The sequence below is a fragment of the Trichechus manatus genome, unplaced genomic scaffold (genome assembly GCF_000243295.1).
Source record: "Trichechus manatus latirostris isolate Lorelei unplaced genomic scaffold, TriManLat1.0 scaffold00071, whole genome shotgun sequence".
Taxonomy (NCBI): Eukaryota; Metazoa; Chordata; class Mammalia; order Sirenia; family Trichechidae; genus Trichechus; species Trichechus manatus.
In genome coordinates this window covers 10,976,185-10,998,837 of record NW_004444007.1, presented here as the reverse complement: position 1 = coordinate 10,998,837, position 22,653 = coordinate 10,976,185, and the positions used below count along the sequence as shown (strand labels likewise).

Here is a 22,653-nt window from a genome sequence, read left to right as displayed (position 1 = left end):
TCCGACTCATAGCAACCCTACAGGACAGAGTAGAACTGCCTCATGGGGTTTCCAAGGAGTGGCTGGTGGATTCAAACTGCTGACCTTTTGGTTAGCAGCGAAGCTCTTAACCACTGCACCACCAGGGCTATGCACTCCTATAGCAAAGACAATTTGCCTCTTTATTTGCATATATTCACTAGATTATAAGCTCTACCTGGATGTTGTTGTTAGGTGCCATCAGGTTGGTTCCGACTCATAGTAATCCTATGTACAACAGAACGAAACACTGCCTGGTCCTGCGCCATCCTCACAATCATGGCTATGTTTGAGCCCATTGTGGCAGCCACTGTGCAATCCATCTTGTTGAGGGTCTTCCTCTTTTGCGATGACCCTCTACTTTACCAAGCATGATGTCCTTCTCCAGCGACTGATCTCTCCTGATAACATGCCCAAAGTACATGAGATAAAGTCTTGCCATCCTCACTTCTAAGGAGCATTCTTAGTTATCTAGTGCTGCTGTAAGAGAAATACCAAAAGTGGGTGGCTTTAACAAACAGAAATTTATTCTCTCACAGTTTAAGAGGCTAGAAATCTGAATTTAGGGTGCCAACTCTAGGGGAAGGCTCCATCGGCTCTGGAGGAAGGGCCTTGTCTCTTCTGAGCTTCTGCTCCCGGGGGATCTTCATGTGGCTTGGCATCTCTCTTCCTCCATCTCTACTACTTAGCTTAATTTCTTTCCTATCTCAAAAGAGATTGGGTCAAGATACACCCTAATCCTACCTCATTAACATAACATAACAAACATAACCTAATCCTGCCTCATTAATAAACAATCCATTCACAGATGGGATTGTAACCACAGGCAGGGGTTAGGATTTACAATGCATCCAAATGTCTTAAGCCGGGTTCTCCAGAGAAGCAAAACCAGTGAAGCGTGTATATATACACACACACAGATATTTATCTCAAGGAAATGGCTATAGAGGCTGACAAGTCCCAAGTCCATGGGTCAGACATCAGGCTGGAGGCTTCTCTTGACTCATGTAGCTGCAGGGGCTGACGAACCCAAGATTGTCAGGTCAGCTAGCAGGTCACTGACTCACGGGCTTTGGAGGCTGATGAATCTCAAGATCAAAAGGTAAGCTGCTAGTTCAAGTCCCAAGAACCAGAAGTCAGATGCTGATGAGCCAAATGCAGGTTCCACCTGGATAGGGGCTGTTTTTTTCTTGCTCACTGATGAAACCCAGCATCTGGCACATCTTTGTTCTAGACATGCTGATCTTCAGCACTAGAAAACAGCAGCATATCATGGAACAACTGGTCTGCTACCTGGAAGACCTGGGTTCCAGCTCAACCTCTATAGCAAATGAACCTCAGTTTACTCACTAGCAAAATGTGAAGACTTTTTCCTTCCAGCTTTACACTTCAGGAATGCAGCATTTACTCAGCACCTAAGTCACCTCACACTTCCCATTTCAGTAAATATTAACAAGTCACAGTACAATCTTTCTTTTGTAAGAAAGACACAGAGGATTCCCCCATTTTAATTTTATAAAGAAAACAGAATATGGCAAACGGATGTGTTGATCAGATTCTCCTTTAATAAAGGACTCACTGCCCAGCTGCAAGGAGCGTGCCAGTTGTTAGCTTTGTCAGAGTTCACTTCAGCTTTCTAGCCGAGATCACATTAATCTCAAAGTAGCCCTTGGGCAAACTGAACGAGGCAGTGGCACAAGGGCCTAGCCATTTCCACTCAACATAGTATTCCTTTAACAAGCAACCTCTGCTCCGGGGCTTCCCAGCAACTTTGTCAGCTCTGCATTATGGCCTGATGGCTTTCCCCTGCCCAATTCTGCATCCTTCCTTTTCCTTTCACTGGAGTTAATTCCTATTAAACCATTTTGCACTCCTAACTCCATTTTAGTGTCTGCTTCCTGGAGAACCCTACCTATGACAAAATCAAAGCCTAGTTTGTTTCCAACACAGTCTATTAATTTACTCTACCTCTCACCTACTTAACCTCTGCTTATGTTAATCATGCTTAGCAGGCTTTCCCTCACACTTTTTGCTTCATTGTCCCCCAAAACATTTTAATCCTAGTACAAGTTACAACAATGCATTCAGTTTTATGTCTTCACATTTCTGTTCTTGTATCAGCAAAATGCTTGAAATATATTTCACTGTATTTTGTAAAGATATATTTAAAAAAAAAAAAGCCATAAGGGCTTCCAATTAGAAAAACACACAACCTAACAGCACCATCTGGTGGTAGTTAACAGGAATTGTTCACTACACAATCAATAGGTAAAGCAGACCTTTTGAAGCCATATGACTTTTGTGTTAGCATCTGTAACTAGTCTGACAAGGTTTTAAAATATGGCAAAATAACGAAAAATGTAATTAATGTTAAGTCTTAAAAAGATAAATAGGGCTTTGGAGTATAGCAACCCCTTCCCTACACCTCCCATCACTCTACAGTACACACTATTCACTTACCTTCTTTTATTGTTCTTTGTTGCATTTATCAGTACCCAACACTCTATAAGCATTTTTTAATCTGTTGATTTTGATTATCTGACTTCCCCACAAGAACATAAGCTCTATGAGGGCAAAGCCTTTATCTGCGTTCTTCCCCACTAGATCCTCAGTGCCTGTAAGCCATTAGCATATTAACAGGTACTAAATAGTTCTTCAATAAATTTGAATGTCTTTTTAATTTACAAAAAACTACATTTAGATTAGCCTTGGATTTGAGAATTCACCTAAAAGAAAATTTTACTGTAAACTTAAAAATTTAGTATAAGAATGAACTGAGCCATTAGAGAAGTGAAGCTCGTGGCCAATCAGGAAGAAATGGAAGACCTAGCTGGAAAAAGCTAGAAAACCAGACTGGTCTACAGATGTTTTTACTATGTTCAAAAATGTTTTCAACTACCAAAAATGAATGCCTGAAGGAAACGAGCATCTAACACAATCAATGACCTTTACAACTCTGACAGATATTCAGCCTACTCTTAAATATTTACAGGGATATGGCCTTGCTACCTCAAAGGCACCCTGCGAACTACTTTTTGAGACCCTAGACTAACAGTAGCTTTAAATTAAAAAAAAAAAAAAAAAAAAAAGCTACAAGATGGAACTGAACGATTATGGACCCAAATGTTAATACTCATTATCAGCCAGTTAAAAAAAATATAAAAGGTATTAATTAGAAAAATTATTTATTTCTGCTCCTTTCATATATCTCATCATTCAGGAAACAGTCTTAGACATGTATCTGAAATAACGTACTATCGCACACTCTGTTTAAAGGCAAAGCACCATAGGTAAAGCTGATCTGCTGTCCAGAGTTCTCAGCTTATGGAATCTTGCTTCCTGATTTAACACTAATGTTTGAAAATCAGGAATGCCATCTCCAATAAATGTTAAGGGGCTATAAAAAATAATCACTTTTTCAGTATTACAGTTGTAGAAATGGAGTATACCTTCTTTTAGAAATGAAAATCTAAGAAGAAAATGCCACTTAACATCGTTGATATGTCAGTCTAGGTTAGCAGGAAAAAGATACTTTCTGACGAGCTTATCTTTTTGATAGTACCAAGAAGAAATTCTAATCCAAGCTTTAATGAGCTTCCTATGTTTTCACTAGATTCCTCTCTCTGCTGCTTTCCATCCTTTTCCACATTTCATATTCGAGGATTGGTACAGCCTTTAAAACTTCACCAACAGGAGCAAATCCAGTATCCTCTGATTTCTTCTCAAAGGGCACTCTAACCCATCAGATAGCCCCTGGAGAAATAAAATTTACAAACACAAAAAGTGAAAAAGAAGCAACCTTTCAAAGTGTCCAAATAATTTCATGAAAAATGAAAGACAATCAAAAAATATAACTGGGTGATTCTTTATGGTTCTTATTTCATATCCCCCCACCCCAATAAATAAACATATTACGAGGCCTCAGTTCCATTACCCTTCCCCACAAAGCATAAAGTTACAAACCAATATGCTAAACAACACAGGAGAAAAAGAAGTGAAGAAAATGTTATGTAAAATCTAAAATCTGAAGAGTAAGAATCAATTTCTTGTGGACTCTCACAACTAGAGTAAAAAGAAAAAAATACAAAACTTTTTATGGAAAGCTGGTTTGCATTTCCTATACCACTAATATCAGCAGAAGAGAAGGTGGGAGAATTTGGAGCTATTCCTGCCTGGGAGGTGAGTCTCTGAGTATTCAAGAAATAGTGTGTAGATGCATCTGACCTCTATTCCTTTCAGAAATGTCTAGATAGCAATTAGGGGCTCTGGCTGTACCCGCTGATTAGGCCAAGCTGCATGTTGATCAAATAGGAGATTCTTTTATTAAATGTACAATTTAGGACCTGAAATTCCCTTTAAGCTAAAGCATTAAGTTTGGTTTTAAAGAGTTTCAAACCTTTTATTATCTTTTGCAGGAAAACCTTGCAATCTATCATTAAGGATCTGCAGGATCAGGAAAATATGGCAAAATTACATAAAACTATCCACATTAAGAAAGTTTAATACACTTTGTCCCCTCTGTTGCTTTAGCACTTCTTCCCTTTTGACCCTGCCTCTGCCGTTCACTAGGTAAGCCAGGGCAAACCTCATTTGGTTTCCTCACTGGTCAAATGGAGTTATCTCAAAGGGTTATAGGGATAATGTAAAGAATCTTACTTATATAGTACCTGTTCCACATAGTAAACCCTTGACAAATGTTAGCTACAATTAGTTCAGAGTCTCACATCTCTTCACCTGTAAAATAGGGATTAAAAACTACCCATAGGGTTGAGAACTACTACAGTGCCTGGCACATAGCAAATTTTCTTTCCTCCTACAGCTTCTTGACTCATTTGGCTCCCTATACAGCTTACATCTATGTTCAGCCAATGCAGTCTCCTTAGAACCCACACGTCCTTTCCTTCTGCTGTATCAGCCTGGCCACAGAGTGCAGACAACTTTCATCTAATGCAGTCACCTTTGCAACAACTCAAATATGGACATTCGGCCTCTGCTTAAATATTTGCAGAGATATGGACTTGCTATCTCACAGGACATCCTACAACTGCTTTAATTAAAATTTTGTTAAGTATAGATTCACATGAAGTTGTTGAAGAAATAATACAGACAGAACCCGTGTACACTTGTCCAGTTCACCTCAATGGTAACATTTTGCAAAACTACAGAATGTCACAACCAGGATACTGACATTGATATAACCCACACCTTACTCAGATTTCCCCAGTTTTATGTGTACTCGTGTGTGTGTGTGTGTGTGTGTGTGTGTATTATTAAATTCTATACAATTTTATCAAGCTGTGTAGGATTGTGTATTTGGGATCATATTCAAGATACCGAATAGATCCAATGCTACCAGGATCCCCCATGTTACCCTTTCATAACCATACCCAACTCCCTCTCACTCCTGCCAACTACTTTTTAAGATCCTTGACTAAAAATTGAGATGATCAGTATCCTAAAATATTCTGCAATGTGTAGGGAAACTGAAATGTACAAGTAAAACCCAATATTTTTTACCTTCCTCCGAAAAGATTAACTAAAAATAAAAAATTTTAAAACTCTGTGTTTGCTGACTCTGACTGCTGTTGTTAGCTGTCGTCCAGTCGATTCCGACTCATAGCAACCCGTGACAAGCACAGGACTGTCCCATAGGGTTTTCCTGGCTGTAATTTTTATGGAAGCAGATTGCCAAGTCTCTTCTCTCACGGAGTCGCTGCACAGGTTCACACCGCCAATCTTTCAGTTAGCAGCTGAGCGCTTAACTGTTTACGCCACTAGGGCTCCTATACTGACTTTGAAGACCTCACATAAATTTGTCATTACAATGCCTGATGTTTCAAAAAAAACATACTTTAAGACCTAAGCCTCTCCAAGGCAGAAAAGTTCAAGATTTTTAGCAATCATCCACTGACATCTGCGTCATACAGTGGAGGTTACTGAACGGCCAGCCTACACTATGAAACAAAGGCACTGAGGACTCTTCAGGAATAGCTTCCTATCCTCTGCATTTACTGATATGTGAGCATACACTCTGGACACTTCTTTCTTAATACAGTTATATGTTATGGTATTCTTCCTTGTAACCAGTGTGTGATTCATTGTATGTGAAATCCATGGAGTATCAGCCTATATTTAGATAGAAATGATTACTTAATAGATATCCTTGTTCAAAGCTGTCAAACTTATATACAGTCCTACCTTAAGGAAAATTTGGGGGGACACTAAGAAATATTACAATGTTATAAATATACCATGCTGGAAGAAAGAAAAAAACAAATAAACTAATATACTTCTTGGTAAGTAATAAAAACAAACTTGTTGAAACACATTTACTATGGTTTCTCCTGGAATCATTCAGCCCCCTTTCATGGCCCATAAAATTTTCATGGTCTTTAATTATTATATTCGGGTCTGTGAGGATTTTTCACAAGTAAAATTATAGGTAAATAAAATCAAAAGTAAATCAAGAATTCAAAAATCAACTAAGGATAACAGACGCCACCAGGATGGATCTGCCTTTTAACCTTTAGTTTAAGGGATTCATTCTTAAAAATCATTGCGTACTTTCTGTATGTAAGGCAGGCACTGTGCTAGGCTGGCGCTGATACACAACTTTCTCAAAATACTATCACATGCGTTATTGCACTTAATCCTTGCAACAATCCTAAAAAGGTAGGTGAAACAAATATTATTCTTACTTTACAGTTAAGGAATGTGAGATGATGAGGCAGTTAAGTAGCTTGCTCAAAGGGCCAGAAAGGAAAAGAACTGGCACTAAAACACAAGACTCCTTACTCCTAGTCCACTACCTTCTCCAATGGTCCTAGAAACAGAAATCTCATTTTCTTTTAGAAACAGCCATGATTTATTTACTTCTTTTTGACATGGTGGCCAGAATCCAACCTGAAACACAGAACTTTTAGGATTCTGTTTATAATAAACACTGATACTATGTTTGAGACCTCATAAAACACCTTCTCATTTAATCCTGACAATACCTCTCTGAGGTATATTAGCTTCATTTAACAGGTTTGGAATCCAAGGGCGAGAAAGTTCACGGAACTGATTCAAAGTTTCAGAGCCAACAAGCAGCAAGCCTCAAACTGGACTCCAAATTCTTCATTCTTTCTACTACACACTGTCCTCAGCAGCTATACAAATGTTTTTGTATAAAATTCTCTCTCTCACTTGTTAAAAATGACCCTTGGATACTAAATTTTACTCAATGAAAACAACCCAGAATATTCAGATGCCAGACTTTCTACAACCTTAATTTTCTGGAGTATAACTCCAAACCTGGAAGCAAATGAAACAGACCTTCAAATACTGGAAAAGACTGTTACGAAGCCAGGCCATTAAGCTCTCCTTTAGCCAGGCCTGATTTAAAATGCAATCTAATAGCTGGTTATCTGTTTCCTCAAATCATACTAGATACGAACCAGCAAACTGAAAAAAGAAAGGGTTGAAATTACAATAGGTATACACTGACAAGGAGAAGTGACATGTTACACTGGGGAAGAAACACCAACAAAAACACCCTGAAAAGTAGTATTACGCAAAACATAGTACAAATGTAAAATGTCCCTGGACAAGAGGGTAAAGTCACACTTATTGTTCACAGTGCCCACCAAATAACTAGTATCAAACAGTAAATATATGCTAAATACAAATGTGAGTGGTTGTCGTTAGGTACCAGTTGACTCGGTTCCGACTGATGGCGACCCTATGTACAACAGAATGAAACACTGCCCAGTCCTGTGCCATCCTCTCAATCACTGCTATGCTTAAGCCCATTGCTGCAGCCACTGGTGTCAATCCATCTTGCTGAGGGTCTTCCTCTTTCCCGCTGACCTTCTACTTTACCAAGCATGATGTCCTTCTCCAGGGACTGGTCCCTCCTGATAACACGTCCAAAGTACATGAGATGAAGTCTCGCCATCCTTGCTTTTAAGGAGCATTCTGGCTGTACTTCTTCTAAGACAGATTTGTTCATTCTCCTGGCAGTTCATGGTATGTTCAATATTTTTCACCAACACCATAATTCAAAGGCATCAATTCTTCTTCAGTCTTCCTTATTCACTGTCCAGCTTTCACACGCATATGAGGTGACTGAAAATACCAGGGCTTGGGTCAGGCACACCTTAGTCTTCAAGGTGACATCTTTGCTTTTTAACATTTCAAAGAGGTCTTTCGCAGCAGATATGACCAATGCAATGTGTCATTTGATTTCTTGACTGCTGCTTTCATGGGCATTGATTGTGGATCCAAGTAAAATGAAATCCTTGATAACTTCAATCTTTTCTCCATTTATCATGATGTTGCTTATTGGTCCAGCTGCGAGGATTTTTGTTTTATGTTAAGGTGTAATTCATACTGAAGGCTATAGTCTTTGATTTCATCAGTAAGTGCTTCAGGTCCTCTTCACCTTCCGCAAGCAAGGCTGTGTCATCTGCATATTGCAGGTTGTGAATGGGTCTTCCTCCAATCCTGATGCCAAGTTCTTCTTAATATAGGTAGTCCAGCTTCTTTATCTGCTCAACATACAGACTGAATAAGTATGATGAAAGGATACAACCCTGACACACACCTTTCCTGATTTTAAACCACACGGTTATCTCCTTGTTCTGTTTGAACAACTGCCTCTTGGTCTATGTACAGGTTCCATGGGAGCATAATTAAGTGCTCTGAATTTCCTTTCTTTGCAATGTTATCCATAATTTGTTATGATCCACAGTTGAATGCCTTTGCATAATCAATAAAACACAGGTAAACATCTTTCTGGTATCCTCTGCTTTTAGCCAGGATCCATTTGACATCAGTAATGATGTACCTGGTTCCACGTCCTCTTTTGAATCCACCTTGAATTTCTGACAGTTTCCTGTCGATGTACTGCTGCAACCATTTTTAAATTTTCTTCAGCAAAATTTTACTTGCATATATTGTTAATGATACTGTTCGATAACTTCCACATTCTGTTGGATCACCTTTTCTTTGGAATGGGCACAAATACAGTACTCTTCCAGTTGGTTAGCCAGGAAGCTGTCTTCCAAATTTATCGCATAGATGAGTGAATGCTTCCAGTGCTGCATCTGTTTGTTGAAACATTTCAATTGGTATTCCATCAATTCCGGGAGCCTTGTTTTTGGCCAATGTCTTCGGTGCAGCTTGGATTTCTTCCTTCAAAACCATCGGTTCTTGATCATATGACACCTCCTGAAATCGTTGAATGTCAACCAATTCTTTTTGGTACAGCAATTCTGTGTATTCCATCTTCTTTTGCTGCTTCCTGCATCATTTGATATTTTGCTCACAGAATCCTTCAATATTGCAACTCGAGGCTTGAATTCTTTTCTTCAGTTCTTTCAAAATATTTAATAAAGTCACTATTTTATTAGCATCCACAGTTCTTCAAAAGACAAGGAATTAGATGTTTTAATTAGTAAAATTTTATCAGTAGGAGAAACATCAACAGGTCATTTAAAAAGCATAAATCAAAAGATACAGAACCAGTAGTATTATTTCGTGTTTCTGTTTTCTCCTTTTTAACAGCATCCCTTGATAAAGGTAATTTCAGACTCTTTGTGAAAAAGAATTCAGTCCTGGAGGTTATCAAAGTGCATCTTTTAGCATAGCCATCCTTCGACCAAGATGCTATTTGATTTGGAAAAACCAGTGATTACTGGTATTTTTAAATATCTTTTGTTCTACCTCTTACATATCAATCAAGATGTCACAGAAAATGTGTGTGAATGAATAAACACACATTCTTTCTTTGCTGGTGGTAATAAACAATGCCTTATTTTGTGTAACCTGTAGGACCACAGACCTGGCTTATCACTTTCTTTGGAGCCTGCAAATATTTCAGCAAAGGCAATACTGTTGTTTCCCTTTCCTATCTAAAACTGTCCACTGTTTCTCCTCACTCCATACCTATGGTACCAGGCATTAAGTTATGGATGAGAAATCATATCAAAGAGAGAATCATGAATCCCTTCCTCTTAAAAATTCAAATCCTAGATTTACCTGCATGGTAAGTTACAGAAAGTAGCAATTCCCTATTCAGACCATTGTTCTACTTTGATTACATCTGAAAATGATCTATGAATCAGCTTTGGCTATGTCTTACAATAATATTTCTGAAACCCAGAGAGTACACCCTATTTCCTACCCACAAGCTTAGACTTAGTCAACAATCTTGGATACTGCCCTACAAAATGAGGATAGGAAGACAAATGTTTGCATAAATAACTAGAGACAATCCAGAGAATTAAACACTTTCTAAAACTATTTTGTAAACAGTAGCTCTCTCTGATTACCCTAAGTCCTAATGCCTGAGCTAAAAGACAGAACACTTTTTTTCTTATCTAACATACTCAAATACTAGGTAAACCAGGAAGAGAAAAACCAGACCCACTGCTGAGTCAATTCCAACTCATGGCGACCCTATGTGTTCCTGACAGAACTGCTCCATAGGGTTTTCCTGGCTGTAATCTTTATGGAAGCCCATCACTAGGCCTTTCTTCCATGGTGCCACTGGGTAGGTTACAACTGCCAACCTCTAGGTTAGTAGTCGAACACAAACCATTTGTGAAACCCAGGGACTCCTAAAAGAGAAAACACCTTTTTTCTTACTTAATAGGCCCACATCCTCAGTCAAGGAGCTGAAAGTACAAGGAAGAATGGGAACGCCTGGTAGAATGAGAACAGAGCTGGTTCTATGGGCTAAACAAGCCCACTCGGTTTTGATAAATGCCTCCAAGGGTTCCTTTTGTTTGGGCCATTCATTTTAAATAGCCTCCTCTCTAGGAGTCTCCTTTCCTGTTCTGCTAAGGAACATTTAGTCTTTTCCATATCAATATACTTGACCAGCCTATACTGACTTATTTCCAATAGGAACAGGAAAAAGAGGAACAAAAAGAAGAGGTTGGGATACATAACTGTTCATACAATGTAGTCAATGGCTAAAATCATTTTCCCCAGACAAACGCAAGAGCCATTAACAGAGGAGTCTGAGGGAGCGATATAGTCACGCAGACATTCAGCTTCCAGAGAACACACACTGTGCTCTCTTCCTAGCCTGCCTGGGTGAGGAAGTGAACATGACTGCTGAGTAAGTACTTCTGAGTCTCTAGAGGAAGCCTGCCCATTCAACCTCAGATCTGTTATAGGTAATGGGCAGGTTAAACCAAAGAATGAGTGAAATTGTGAAATTCAAACACATTCCTGCATTCCATTTTATTGCCATCTAAAATAAAAGAAGTTATCACTTCTAAGAAATCAGAATAGGTGACACCTGATGCTTACTGTACTCCCTAAAAAGTAAAGTTACTAAGAAGAGCTAATCTTTATATGGGTATGTCTGCTCAAAATTTATGTAGTTATTAATGCATCCATGGGTGAAATAAGAGTATATGGAAATGTAGTTACGCTTGTCCGCATTTCAAATCAATGATCCTAATCTGAATTATAAAAGATGCCTTAAAAATCCATTTTTCTTCTAAAGAAATCATAAGCTTTTTGAATCAAAATGCTCTAGAAAAAATATCACCTACTTCATTTTTCATCTTTTCTAGAAGTAACTATCCTCTCCTGTCCCTAGACTGAATAGGTTTTTGTCACACCAATATGCAGAAAGCAGCAGTCATTAATGCTGTAAAATATTCCCTACCTAACTGGAATCCTTGTTACAAAATCACTTTAAAGAAATTATAATTATCTCCAGTCAGCGATGCTAAGGCAAAATAAATGAATTTTCTCACAAATATGAATTGGGATAACAATTTAAAAAAAGACCCGAAGAAGTTCAATTGTTACTAACTAGCTATCACCTTACACAAGTCACAAACTTCCTTGGGTCTCTGATTCTTCATCTATTTAAATGAGGGCTATATTAAATCTCCTAGGATTTTATGTTGTCCAGGTAATTACTTTTCTAATTTGTAACATAAGTTTGATTACTTACGGCAGTTTCATCCTCATGAATACTCTAGCCATAAAAAAACTCAACAGGACACAGACAAATCCAATGAACAGAAGAAGAAATCTATTGAGTTTTGGAATGTTTGGTGCATTGGATCGGTCCAGGATTATGAAACCTAAACCTCCCATTGTAAACAGGAAGCTGGATGCGAGTCCTTCCATAATATATTGCCCATTTACCCTGAAAAAGAAAGGGAAGACCTTAGCAAAACAATAAAAATTAACAGAAAAATGATTTTTTTTTTTCCTTCAGACTGAAATTCCTACTCCTACTTGGTAACAAAAACTTTTTTCGCTAACTTTTTATTCTTACCCTTACAATTATTTTACTACACCTCTGGAGAGTCATTCGTTCATTCACTGTTTTCCTGACAGCCTACTATGTATGCATCAAGCACAGCCGGAGGTGCTGGGTTACAGCAGTGAACAAGAGACAACAATCTTTGTCCTCATAGGGCTTACAGTCAAAGAAAAGTTCAAAACTCAACTATCACAACTGTCTAATAAAACCAACAATTATAATTTTACTATGAGTGAAAAATAAGCCCAATTATCTCATATATATGAATCCTTTACTCAGAACTTTAGCTTTGAAAAATTTTATGCTACTTTAAATTTGTACTATTGATTTCAAATTAGTTTTGAACTGGTTAGAAATGTTTCTTGAAATTTTATAGTAATAATTAATAAAATTAATCATGTTTCAAAGGGAAGTATTTTCAAGGTGTTCTTAACTAAGGCTCTATGAATTCCGGAAGGACTATGAATGGGTTTCCAGCAATCAGCAAACTCTTACAGTTATACGCAAATCTGTGTATACATATGTGTGTATCTTATTTTTCTGAGGATTCAGGGCTTTCATCAAATTCTCAGAGCTCATGGCCCCTGAAAAGCTAACTTCTGTCATTCATGCATACATAGAGAAGGTACATACTTTTTGTTAACTGATTATTTTAATTGAAAGCATAAGTACATGTACCAAGTTCAGAATTTAAACACCATAAACGAGGACACTGTGAAAAGTCTCCCTACCATCAGGATTTCCTGTCATCCAGATGCCCTCCCCAGAGAATCATAATCTTTCCAGGAATGTTCTATGCATCTAACACCATTAATGTCAATGTAAATATAAATATACAGATATGTTTAGGCAGCTAGATAACAAGTGGCTTTAGAAAGCAATACAATAAGCCATTGCTCAGGTGAACCAAACCACACTGGAATGATGTTTCATTGTGGAAACTGAACCCCCAAGTCTCAAAAATTATTTTTCTTATTTAATAGTATAGTCCATGGGTCCACAAACTTTTTATCAAATGGTCAGACAGTAAGTATCTTAAGTTTGCAGGCAAATGGTCTGTGTCATAGCTACTCAATTCGGCTACTGTAGCTCTAAAGCAGCCAGACAGTATGTAAACAGTATGTAAACAAATGGCTTGTTCCAATAAAACTTTATTTACAAAAACAGGTAGCCATAGTTTGCTGACCCCCAAAACAGTCTATAAGCAAACTTTAAACTGATGTCTTCCTTTAAACAGGCAATCACATTAATCATTTTGAAATACTTGACATTCTTAAAAAAAATTTAATATACTTCTACTCCTGCCCTTGCCCCACTCCCTGTCATCCCTAAATTCCGAATTTTAAAATAGCTGTTGTCTAAACACAGACAGAACCCGGAGGCTTCATCTTATTTTTAAATAAGCAGGCATTCTCCAGCACCATTCTTCCCACCACCAAAAGGTAGGTATCTTTTACCTGTAGGCCAAGAAAGCTACTGGCCTCTGATGCCCATGTTCATCAGTCATAGAGCCAACGCTTGGAGGTTCCACAATAACATCATAAATTATTCCTGTATCAAACACAATAGTACAGATTAGGAGTCATAATTTTTAAAATAGGATTATGATTTTCTTTGTCCCTAAGGCTCATCTGTATTTAAATAGGACTGCTTTGACTACTTTTCATTATAATCAAATGAGTCCCAACTAATCTCCTAAGCTTCATTTTGATAAACCATTGAGAAATTCAACTCAATGTTTTAGGATGACTTGTAGAACAGTATTATCTCTAAGAGGTAGGAATTTCGTAAGAGAAATTCATTCACTAACAATATAGTTTTAATACTCAAGACTCCACAATAAAGGAGGTTTAATATTTAAAGGCTATATTTGGAGCCCTGGTGGCATAGTATTTAAGAGCTACAGCTGCTAACCAAAAGGTCAAAGGTCAGCAGTTCGAATCCACTAGCCGCTCCTTAGAAACCCTATGGGGCAGTACTACTCTGTCCTGTAGGTTCACTATGAGTCGGAATTGACTCAACAGCAACGGGTTTATTTTGGCTGAAAAAAATGTTCCACATATGCTTGAAATTTGTTTCTATGTATTCAGAGGTAACTAGAGAAATTTCCTAACTTAAATGTAAAACAAGGAGACACTTTAAAATCACACCATCAGCTAGACTGGCAACACTTGGGTCAAGACCAACAACTCGAACGGCACTTGTCACTAGTCCATCAATGTTGTGATGGTTTTCAACCTCCTCTTCTCAGTGTCTACTCTGTATCTCCTCCACGGTTCTCAAATTCCTCACCCCGGGCTTTTCTTAAGCACTGCAATCCTGTGCCTTCCTCACCCTCGACTGACAAAACAATCTATCACATAGGAATTCCCTTCTCTTCCCCCAACAAATCTATAAACTCCTGTAACAGCATCCATCCTCAGCTCCTTCCCCCCAAACCTACAATAAAGAGTCCTTCTCCTACCAATCCGTTCAGAGGTTGTCAGGATCCCATCCCCTCTTGCCTTCTCAGGGGCTTTGCTTCTATGGATATCTCTTCTTTCTCCTGTATTTTCAACCTTTCCTTCACTTCTACATCAACCTTCTCTTGACTCCAAACCCCCCTAACTAACATCCTATTTCTGTGCTTCCTTTCTGAAAGGCAGTCAGGCTTCCTTCTTGAAAGAATTTGTCATCTCCCCTTCCTCACTTACACTTCATTCTTCAACTCACTCCAGTCTGGCTTTTTCCACCACTGACATCTGTTCTTGCAGCCCTTGGGTGGCACAAACAGTTAAGTGCTCGACTACTAATCAAAGGTTGGTGGTTCGAACCCACCTTGAGGCTCCTCAGAAGAAAAGCCTGGTTATCTGCTTCGGAAAGCTCACAGCCTTGAAAACCCTATGGAGTGCAGTACTGCCGTGCACACGTGGGGTCGCCGTGAGTCAAAGCTGACTCAACAGCACTTGGTTTGGTTGTGGTAAGGTCAGCAGTGATCTCCATTTTGCTAAATTCAATGAGCACTGTTCTCATTTTAGATGTCTCAGCAGCACTCAGTCTAGTTTATTAAACCCTCTTCTCAAGACTTGTGACAATCTTCCCCAAGTTTTCTTGCTACCTCTCTAGCTCAATCTCCTCTGTTACTGTGGGCCGTCGAGTCTGTTCTAACTCACAGCAACCCTACGGGGCAGAGTAGAACAATTTTCTAGGCTATAATCTTTATGGGAGAAGATCTCCAGGTCTTTTTCTCCCATGGAGCTGCTGGTTTGAATTGCCAACCTTTCAGTTAGTAGCCGAGTGCTTAACCTTCGTGCCACCAGGGCTCCTAATCTCCTCCCTATACCAAACCAAAAAAACTCATTGCCATGGAGTCGATTCCAACTCAGAGCAACCCTACAGGACAGAGTTGAACTGCCTCACAGTTTTCAAGAAGCAGCTGGTGGATCTGAACGGCCAACCTTCTGGTTAGCAGCCGTAGCTCTTAACTATTGCACCACCAAGGCTAATCTCTTCCCTACAGAACCACTAAATGGTGGAGTTCCTCAGGGCCTGATCCACTGTCCTCTTCTTTCTCTATCCTCTCTCCCTAATGGAACTCATCCATTCCAGGATTTTCAGTTCTCTATGTCAATGACTCCATGTGCCAAGGCTTCTCAAATAATGAATGTTAATACACATTAGAATTAGATGCAAGCTACTCAAGAACAAAGACTTTGTCTACGTTCTCCAGTATCTGTCTTACGGGAAGAGTTTAGGAAACATTTTTTATTTGACTGACTTCAACACAGACCTCTTTTCTCAGTTCAGGACTCTTATCAGCAAACCTGACATATCCAATTAGATTTAAAAAAAAAAAAACACCAAACCTGTTGTCGAGTCAATTCCAACTCACAGAGACCCTATAGGACAGAGTAAAACTGCCCTATAGGGTTTCCAAGGAGTGGCTAGTGGATTCAAACTGCCAACCTTTTGATTAGCAGCCAAGCTCTTAACCACTGCACCATCAGGGCTCCTGACCTCTAATTCACCATTCCCCCCCTAAAAAAAACACTTCATTTCCTTAACCTTAGTAAACCTTAACCCTTTCATTCATGTAGGTGCTCAAACCAGAAACCTGTAGGATTCCTTCACATTTCATTCTCCCCCTACACCCAATTAATCCATCAATAAGATCTATTGAATCTATTTCCAGAATGTCTTTCATTCTATGTTCCTCCATCTCTGCTACCACCAACCTAGTCTAAGCCTACTAAAAAAAGCCAGTAATTGGTCTCTTGGATCTACATTTGTCCATATTTCTCTCTGCCTGGCATACTCTTTCCTCCCCAAACCTTTGTACTTTAGCTTACATATTATTTCCTCAGGAACCACACACTAATCTAAATGATAGCCCCCAACTCCCACTATTTTCTCATAACCTCATGTTCTTTTCCTTCATTGCATTTGTGGCAATTTGCCAAAAAAGAAAAAAATTATGCGATACCTAACATATCTCAACTATGACACTATAAGCTTCACGAGGGCAGGGTGCTGATCTACTGTTCACTATCATCCCCAGTAACTAGTACAGTGCCTACTATGAGTCATTTTCGACTCATAGTGACCCCATGTGAGAGCAGAACTGCCCCACAGGGTTTTCTTGACTGTCATCTTTACAGAAGCAGATCGCCAGGTCTTTCTCCCGCAAAGCAGCTGAGTGGGTTTGAACTATCAATTTATAAGTTTGCAGCCAAGCACCACCAGGGCTCCATAATAGAGGCTTGATAAATATTTGCCGAATATTTCTCAGCAATAAATATTGTTTATTTATAAAGGCACACTCACAGTTTTTTAGAAGAGACTCCTTTCCAGTGGCAAAACCGATTCCTCGAACAAGATACCTCTGGCCTTGGCCACTAAAAGGTGTCCTTTCCACTTTCCCCCAATGGTTGGGGCAGTTGCAAGAGTCTTCCCATTACAACAACCAACAGGGAAAAATGGCCACAATAAAAAGTGTGCGACTTCTAACAAAGGTTCTGGCTCCACGGGAGGCAAGGGTTACAGGAAAGAAACTAACAGATGAAAGGAGATTAAGACTCCATAATTTATTTTTTAGAAAAAAGCCACATGCATTTTTAATTTCATTTATTCAATACCAAAAACAAACAAAACCAAACCTGTTGCTGTCGAGTTGATTCCAACTCATAGTGATCCTACAGGACAGAGGAGAACTGCCCCATAGAGTTTCCAAGGAGCATCTGATGGGTTCAAACTACCGACCTTTTGGTTAGCAGCCATAGCTCTTAACCACTACACCACCAGGGTTTGCTTATTCAATACAGCACCTACTAATGTGCTGAGCAAATGTTACACAATACTTCAGTAGTATCTTACCAATATAAAATTTATTTAAAGTGTAATTTATCGAAATGAGCAAAGGTTAACTGTCAGTATTTTACATTTTGGGGTGGGGGGGGTAAATTCAAAGGTACCATCTAGATAGAACTAAGTCCTCTCAGTTTATGAGTCTTCCGTCTTCAATGCCAACTATACTCAAAAAACACCTATGAAAAAGCAAAGATGTATAAAGTTATTCTTTTAAAATCAGAACGATTTCTGCTCTCCTGAGTCTGCAGAGGAAACCCTGGTGGCGTAGTGGTTAAAGAGCTACAGCTGCTAACCAAAAGGTCAGCAGTCTGAATCCACCAGGCGCTCCTTGGAAACTCTATGGGGCAGTTCTACTGTCCTATAGGGTTGGTGAGTCAGAACTGACTCCACGGCAGTGGGTTTTTGAGTCTGCAGAGCTTTAATTTTAAAATCACCAAATTAAGTACAACTTTCCAAAAATCTTAAAAGTACAGTAGCATAGTCTTGAATAAATCCTGAACTGTGGCTTGAAAGGGTGGTGGCTTGGAAAAGACTGTAGTCGGATTGCCAACTCACCACTATGCAAAGTAACGCCCTTTTGCAATATTCTATTTGAAAAGAACAGGATACGATGATACAGAAGCGTTTAACAGTAATGCTATTTTCCTTCTTAAGTTCGCAACTTCTGCTCTCTGACATATGGTACGTACGTTCTGCAAATCTCATCTCCCAATCTCAAATATTTCTCGAAACCGTATCTTCGGCAAATTCCATTCATATGTATTGTCGATCAGGGCAAAAAGCAACATCGGACCCTGGAGGATGAGCTAACAAAACTAAGGACTGTAGAATCGCTTCCAAAAAGTTCCAAGGACCACAGACAATGATAAATGTACTGTCCAACACTTTCTTGGACAATCAGGAAAGCAGAGGGGGCCACACTAGACTTTCCCAGAACCCTTCTGAAACAACTTGATAGCAGGCAATTAAAAAAGCAACAATCTGGATTTGGAAAATATCTTCCACTCGGATCCCTGGGATAAGAGGCGAGAAGGAAAAAGGCAATGAGAGAGAACATGAGTTTTCTCAAGATTCAACAATGAGAACACGAGTTCTCTCAAGATTAAAATGGGCAGGGCGTGGGTGCAAAGAAACCTTTAGGCCTTCAATACTTGGGCCCCAGCACTTCCCACCACCCGCCAAAAAAAATCGAGAGCAGAGCGACGCCTTCCCTGGGGCTGAGAGTCAGCGGAACCGACGCGCCTCCCGGGGAGGGCCAGCTCTCCGCGCCTCAGCGCCTCTCGGGCCCCAGCCAGCCCGAGTTACCTCCAGTGATGAGGAAGTAAGACACCACCACCAGAGCGTACACCGTCATGGCCGACGGCATGTGCACCCAGGGCGGCTTCTTCAGCTTCAGGTTAGGGCATTCGAGCACTAAGAACGGGACTCGGTACAAAGCCTCCATGTTGGTGGCTGCAAAGGCAGCGCTCGACCTCAAACCCCACGCGCCACCCGGAAACAGACCCGCCCTCCCTCTCGCCTGCGCTTGCGCGGGGGTCCGCAAAGCTCGGAGGTGACTTTATATGGGTATTTTATCCACAGAGGAAAAGAAAAAACCACATAGAACAGATAAATGATATGATTAAATACTATTTATTATTTAATCTTTTTAAACTTAACTTGGGAAAGATATCTGGATTTATGGCTAAAGAATTAAACGGATCATTTATAATTCTTCTAGGACCTGCAGGTCTTCTGACGTGGCCAAGCTAGAGAAGCAGAGGAAACCAAATCCGTTCTGCGCCCCGCCCACCTGCTGACGCAACGGGTTTAGAAGCTGTTTGGACGTGGGACGCTCCAGAGCTGGAGAATGGATGGGAGGGTTTGAAAAGCTCTGCCTTTTCTACCAGCGAGTTTTTTCAAGGGATAGAAAAAAGCCCTCCGTTGCAGAGCTTTTGCTTCTCGATGTAGTAGTGTTGATAATAATTAGTATTACTGTAATGATGATGATGTTATGGACGATTGCTAAAATAACGCATTAATTGTTTTTTAAATCTCCAGCCCAGATCGATCACAGTTGTCAACAAGACGTAGCCACAAGGATGCCTAATGCCAGTACCTACACATGACCAAAATAGTATTCTAAATAACCATTTCCCTCCCCACCATCTGCTCCTCCTTCAGCTATTTTTCCGTCTCAAAACCAAAACCAAACCCGTTGCTGTGGAGTCGATTCCGACTCATAGCGACCCTAAAGGACCCAGTAGAACTGTCCCATAGGGTTTCCAAGGAAAGCCTGGTGGATTCGAACTGGCAACCTTTTATGGTTAGCAGCCATAGCTCTTAACCACTATGCCACCAGGATTTCCTTCCCTAACTCGGGAAATAACAAATGACCCAGGCCAGAAAACTTGAAGTAGTTTGATTTCTCTTCTTACTAACCCTCCACGTCTTTTGGCTCTACTACCAAAAATATCCCCTCCACCCACGTCTCTCCACTCCACTAATGCCACTGTGACATAAGCCACGATCATCTCCTACCTGGGCTACTGCAATAGCAGGGGTATCACCATTTTGGAACCCTCAATGTAACGATTGAATTATCAATGGTTTCTGAAACCCTTGATGAAAGGCTCTTGGGAAGCAGGATATTCATAAGGTCTCAGAGCCACACCACAAGATTTTTTATTAATTAGAGAGGATCTTGTACAGAGAGATCTCGCCATCACCAGCTCATCTCACCAAGTGGTCAAGCTCAGCATCACCAGCAATGTCCTGACATCGTGGGCCTGCTATCTGATCAATGGAAAGTAAACCTACCAGGTGGTCTTGCCAGGAGTATTTGGCCTGAATCTATCATAAGCAAACAGTTAGACAAGTTCAGTATGTGGGACATTCTGCAAGATTCTTCAAAGGATCTAGCGTGAGGAAGAACAGGGGGAGATGCTTTTCTAAACTGGGGAAGATTTAAATGACAATCATCCAAATGCAATAGATAAAGCTTGATAGAATCCTGAATTTAAAATAAAAAAAAACAAAAACAGCTTGAAAGGACATTTTGGGACAATTGGGAAAATTCGAGAATAAAGCGTATGTTGGATGATGCTATTGCTAATGTCGGTTTTGTACTGGTTGTGTCTTTGTTTTGGAGAGCAAATGTCTTTGTTCCTAAAATATTCAAAGGTGAAGGTGAAATGTCACAATGTCTGCAACTGACTTTCCAGTGATTTGACAAGTGGGAAGTGTGTACGTGTGTGTGTGTGTGTGTGTGTGTGTGTGTGTGTGTGTGTAGAGGGAGAAAATCCATTGCTGTTGAGTCGATTCCGACATAGTAACCCTATAGGACACAGTAGCATTTCCAAGGCTGTAATTTTTACAAAGCAGACTGCCACATCTTTCTCTCTCGGAGCCACTGATGGGTTCAAATCACCAACTTTTTGGTTAGCCGCTGAGCACTTTGACCATTGTACCACCAAGTCTTCTTGTGTAGAGGGAGCAGGTGTAGCAAAATGTTAAGAGTTGGTGAGTCTAGGGAAGAGATATACGAGTGCTCTCTGTACTGTTCATTTTCGTGTGGTTTGAAATCTTTCAAAGTAAATTGCAAATTCTTGAACTTATAGATAAAACTAGTGACTAAAGAATTTGTGGCTGACCTATTGTCAAGAATAACAAAAAGGAGATTTGCTTCTAGTGACTTAATAAAGGGGTGGGGGGAGCACCAAAGAAGACATTCAGGCAGCTAACACACACATGAGGAAATGCTTGCAATCATTAGCCATTAAAGAAATGCAAATCAAAATTATAATGGGATACCATCTCACCCCAACAACACTGGCACTAATCATAAAAATAGAAAATAACAAATGTTGCAAAGGTTGTGGGGAGATTGGAACTCTTATATACTGCTGGTGGGAATGCAAAATGGTACAACCACTATGGAAAACAATATGGAGCTTCCTTAAAAAGCTAGAAATAGAAATACCATATGATCCAGCAATCCCACTCCTAGGAATATATCCTAGAGAAATAAGAGCTATCACACGAATAGACATATGCACACCCCTATTCACTGCAGCGTTATTCACAATAGCAAAAAGATGGAAACAACCTAAGCGCCCATCAATAGAAGAATGGATAAACAAACTATGGTACATACACACAATGGAATACTATGCAAATATAAAGAATAATGATGAATCCACAAAACATCTCATGACATGGATGAATCTGGAGGGCATTATGCTGAGTGAAATAAGTCAATCATAAAAGGACAAATGCTTTATGAGGTCACTATATAAAAACTCAAGAAAAGATTTACACACAGAAAAGAAACAATCTTTGATGGTACAAGGGAGAGGAGGGGAAAGGGAAATCACTAAGTAGATAGTAGAGAAGTGGTAACTTTGGTGAAGGGAAAGACAGTACATATTATAGGGGAAGTCAGCACAATGTGACCAAGGCAAAGTCACAGAAGCTTCATAGACACATCCTAACACACTGAGGGACCGAGTTGCTGGGCTGAGGGCTAGGGACCATGGTCTCAGGAGAATATCTAGATCAACTGGCATAACGTATGTCATGGATTGAACTGTGTCCCCCAAAAAATGTGTGTAGCAACTTGGCTAGGTCATGATTCCTAGTATTGTATGATTGTGTTATCTGATGTGATTTCCTTATGTGTTGTAAACTCTATCACTGTGATGAGGTTATACTCATGAGGTTGACAAGATCAGTGTCTTAATGCAATCTCTTTTGAGATATAAAAGAGAGAAGCGAGCAGAGACACATGGGAACCTCATACCACCAAGAAAGTAGTGCTGGGAGCAGAGCATGTCCTTTGGACCTGAGTTTCCTGCGCAGAGAAGCTCCCAGACCAAAGGAAGACTAATGACATGGACTTCCCTCCAGAGCTGACAGAGAAAGTGTTCCCCTGGAGCTGACGCCCTGAATTTGGACTTGTAGCCTATTGGACTGTGAGAGAATAAATTTCTCTTTGTAAAGCCATCCACTTGTGGTATTTCTGTTGGAGC

At 39.8% G+C, this 22,653-nt stretch overlaps 1 protein-coding gene across 2 annotated transcripts; it reads right to left on the bottom strand.

Moving 5' to 3' along the window:
• Window positions 1–3,184: 3,184 nt before the first annotated feature.
• OSTC (oligosaccharyltransferase complex non-catalytic subunit) lies at window positions 3,185–19,152 on the bottom strand. 2 transcript variants are annotated; one of them, XM_004380229.1, is made up of 4 exons: window positions 18,950–19,152; window positions 13,756–13,849; window positions 11,981–12,178; window positions 3,185–3,771 (listed from the first exon to the last, which is right to left on the bottom strand). In XM_004380229.1, the coding sequence occupies exons 1-4, from the start codon at window positions 19,086–19,088 to the stop codon at window positions 3,753–3,755; spliced, it is 450 nt and encodes a 149-aa protein (XP_004380286.1). In that variant the 5' UTR covers window positions 19,089–19,152; the 3' UTR covers window positions 3,185–3,752. The 2 variants fall into 2 exon arrangements, with proteins under 2 accessions (XP_004380286.1, XP_023590561.1); XM_023734793.1 differs by lacking the exon at window positions 3,185–3,771 and adding an exon at window positions 9,295–9,424.
• Between the last annotated feature and the right edge of the window lie 3,501 nt (window positions 19,153–22,653).

What these genes read in the sequence shown, in the direction of transcription:
- OSTC (XM_023734793.1), bottom strand. Translation starts at nt 19,088, where the DNA reads ATGGAGGCTTTGTACCGAGTCCCGTTCTTAGTGCTCGAATGCCCTAAC. An exon ending in TTACTTCCTCATCACTGGAG is followed by an intron (nt 13,850 to 18,949) that starts GTAACTCGGGCT and finishes TGTTTGATACAG; the next exon opens with GAATAATTTATGATGTTATT. An exon ending in GTAGCTTTCTTGGCCTACAG is followed by an intron (nt 12,179 to 13,755) that starts GTAAAAGATACC and finishes TTTCTTTTTCAG; the next exon opens with GGTAAATGGGCAATATATTA.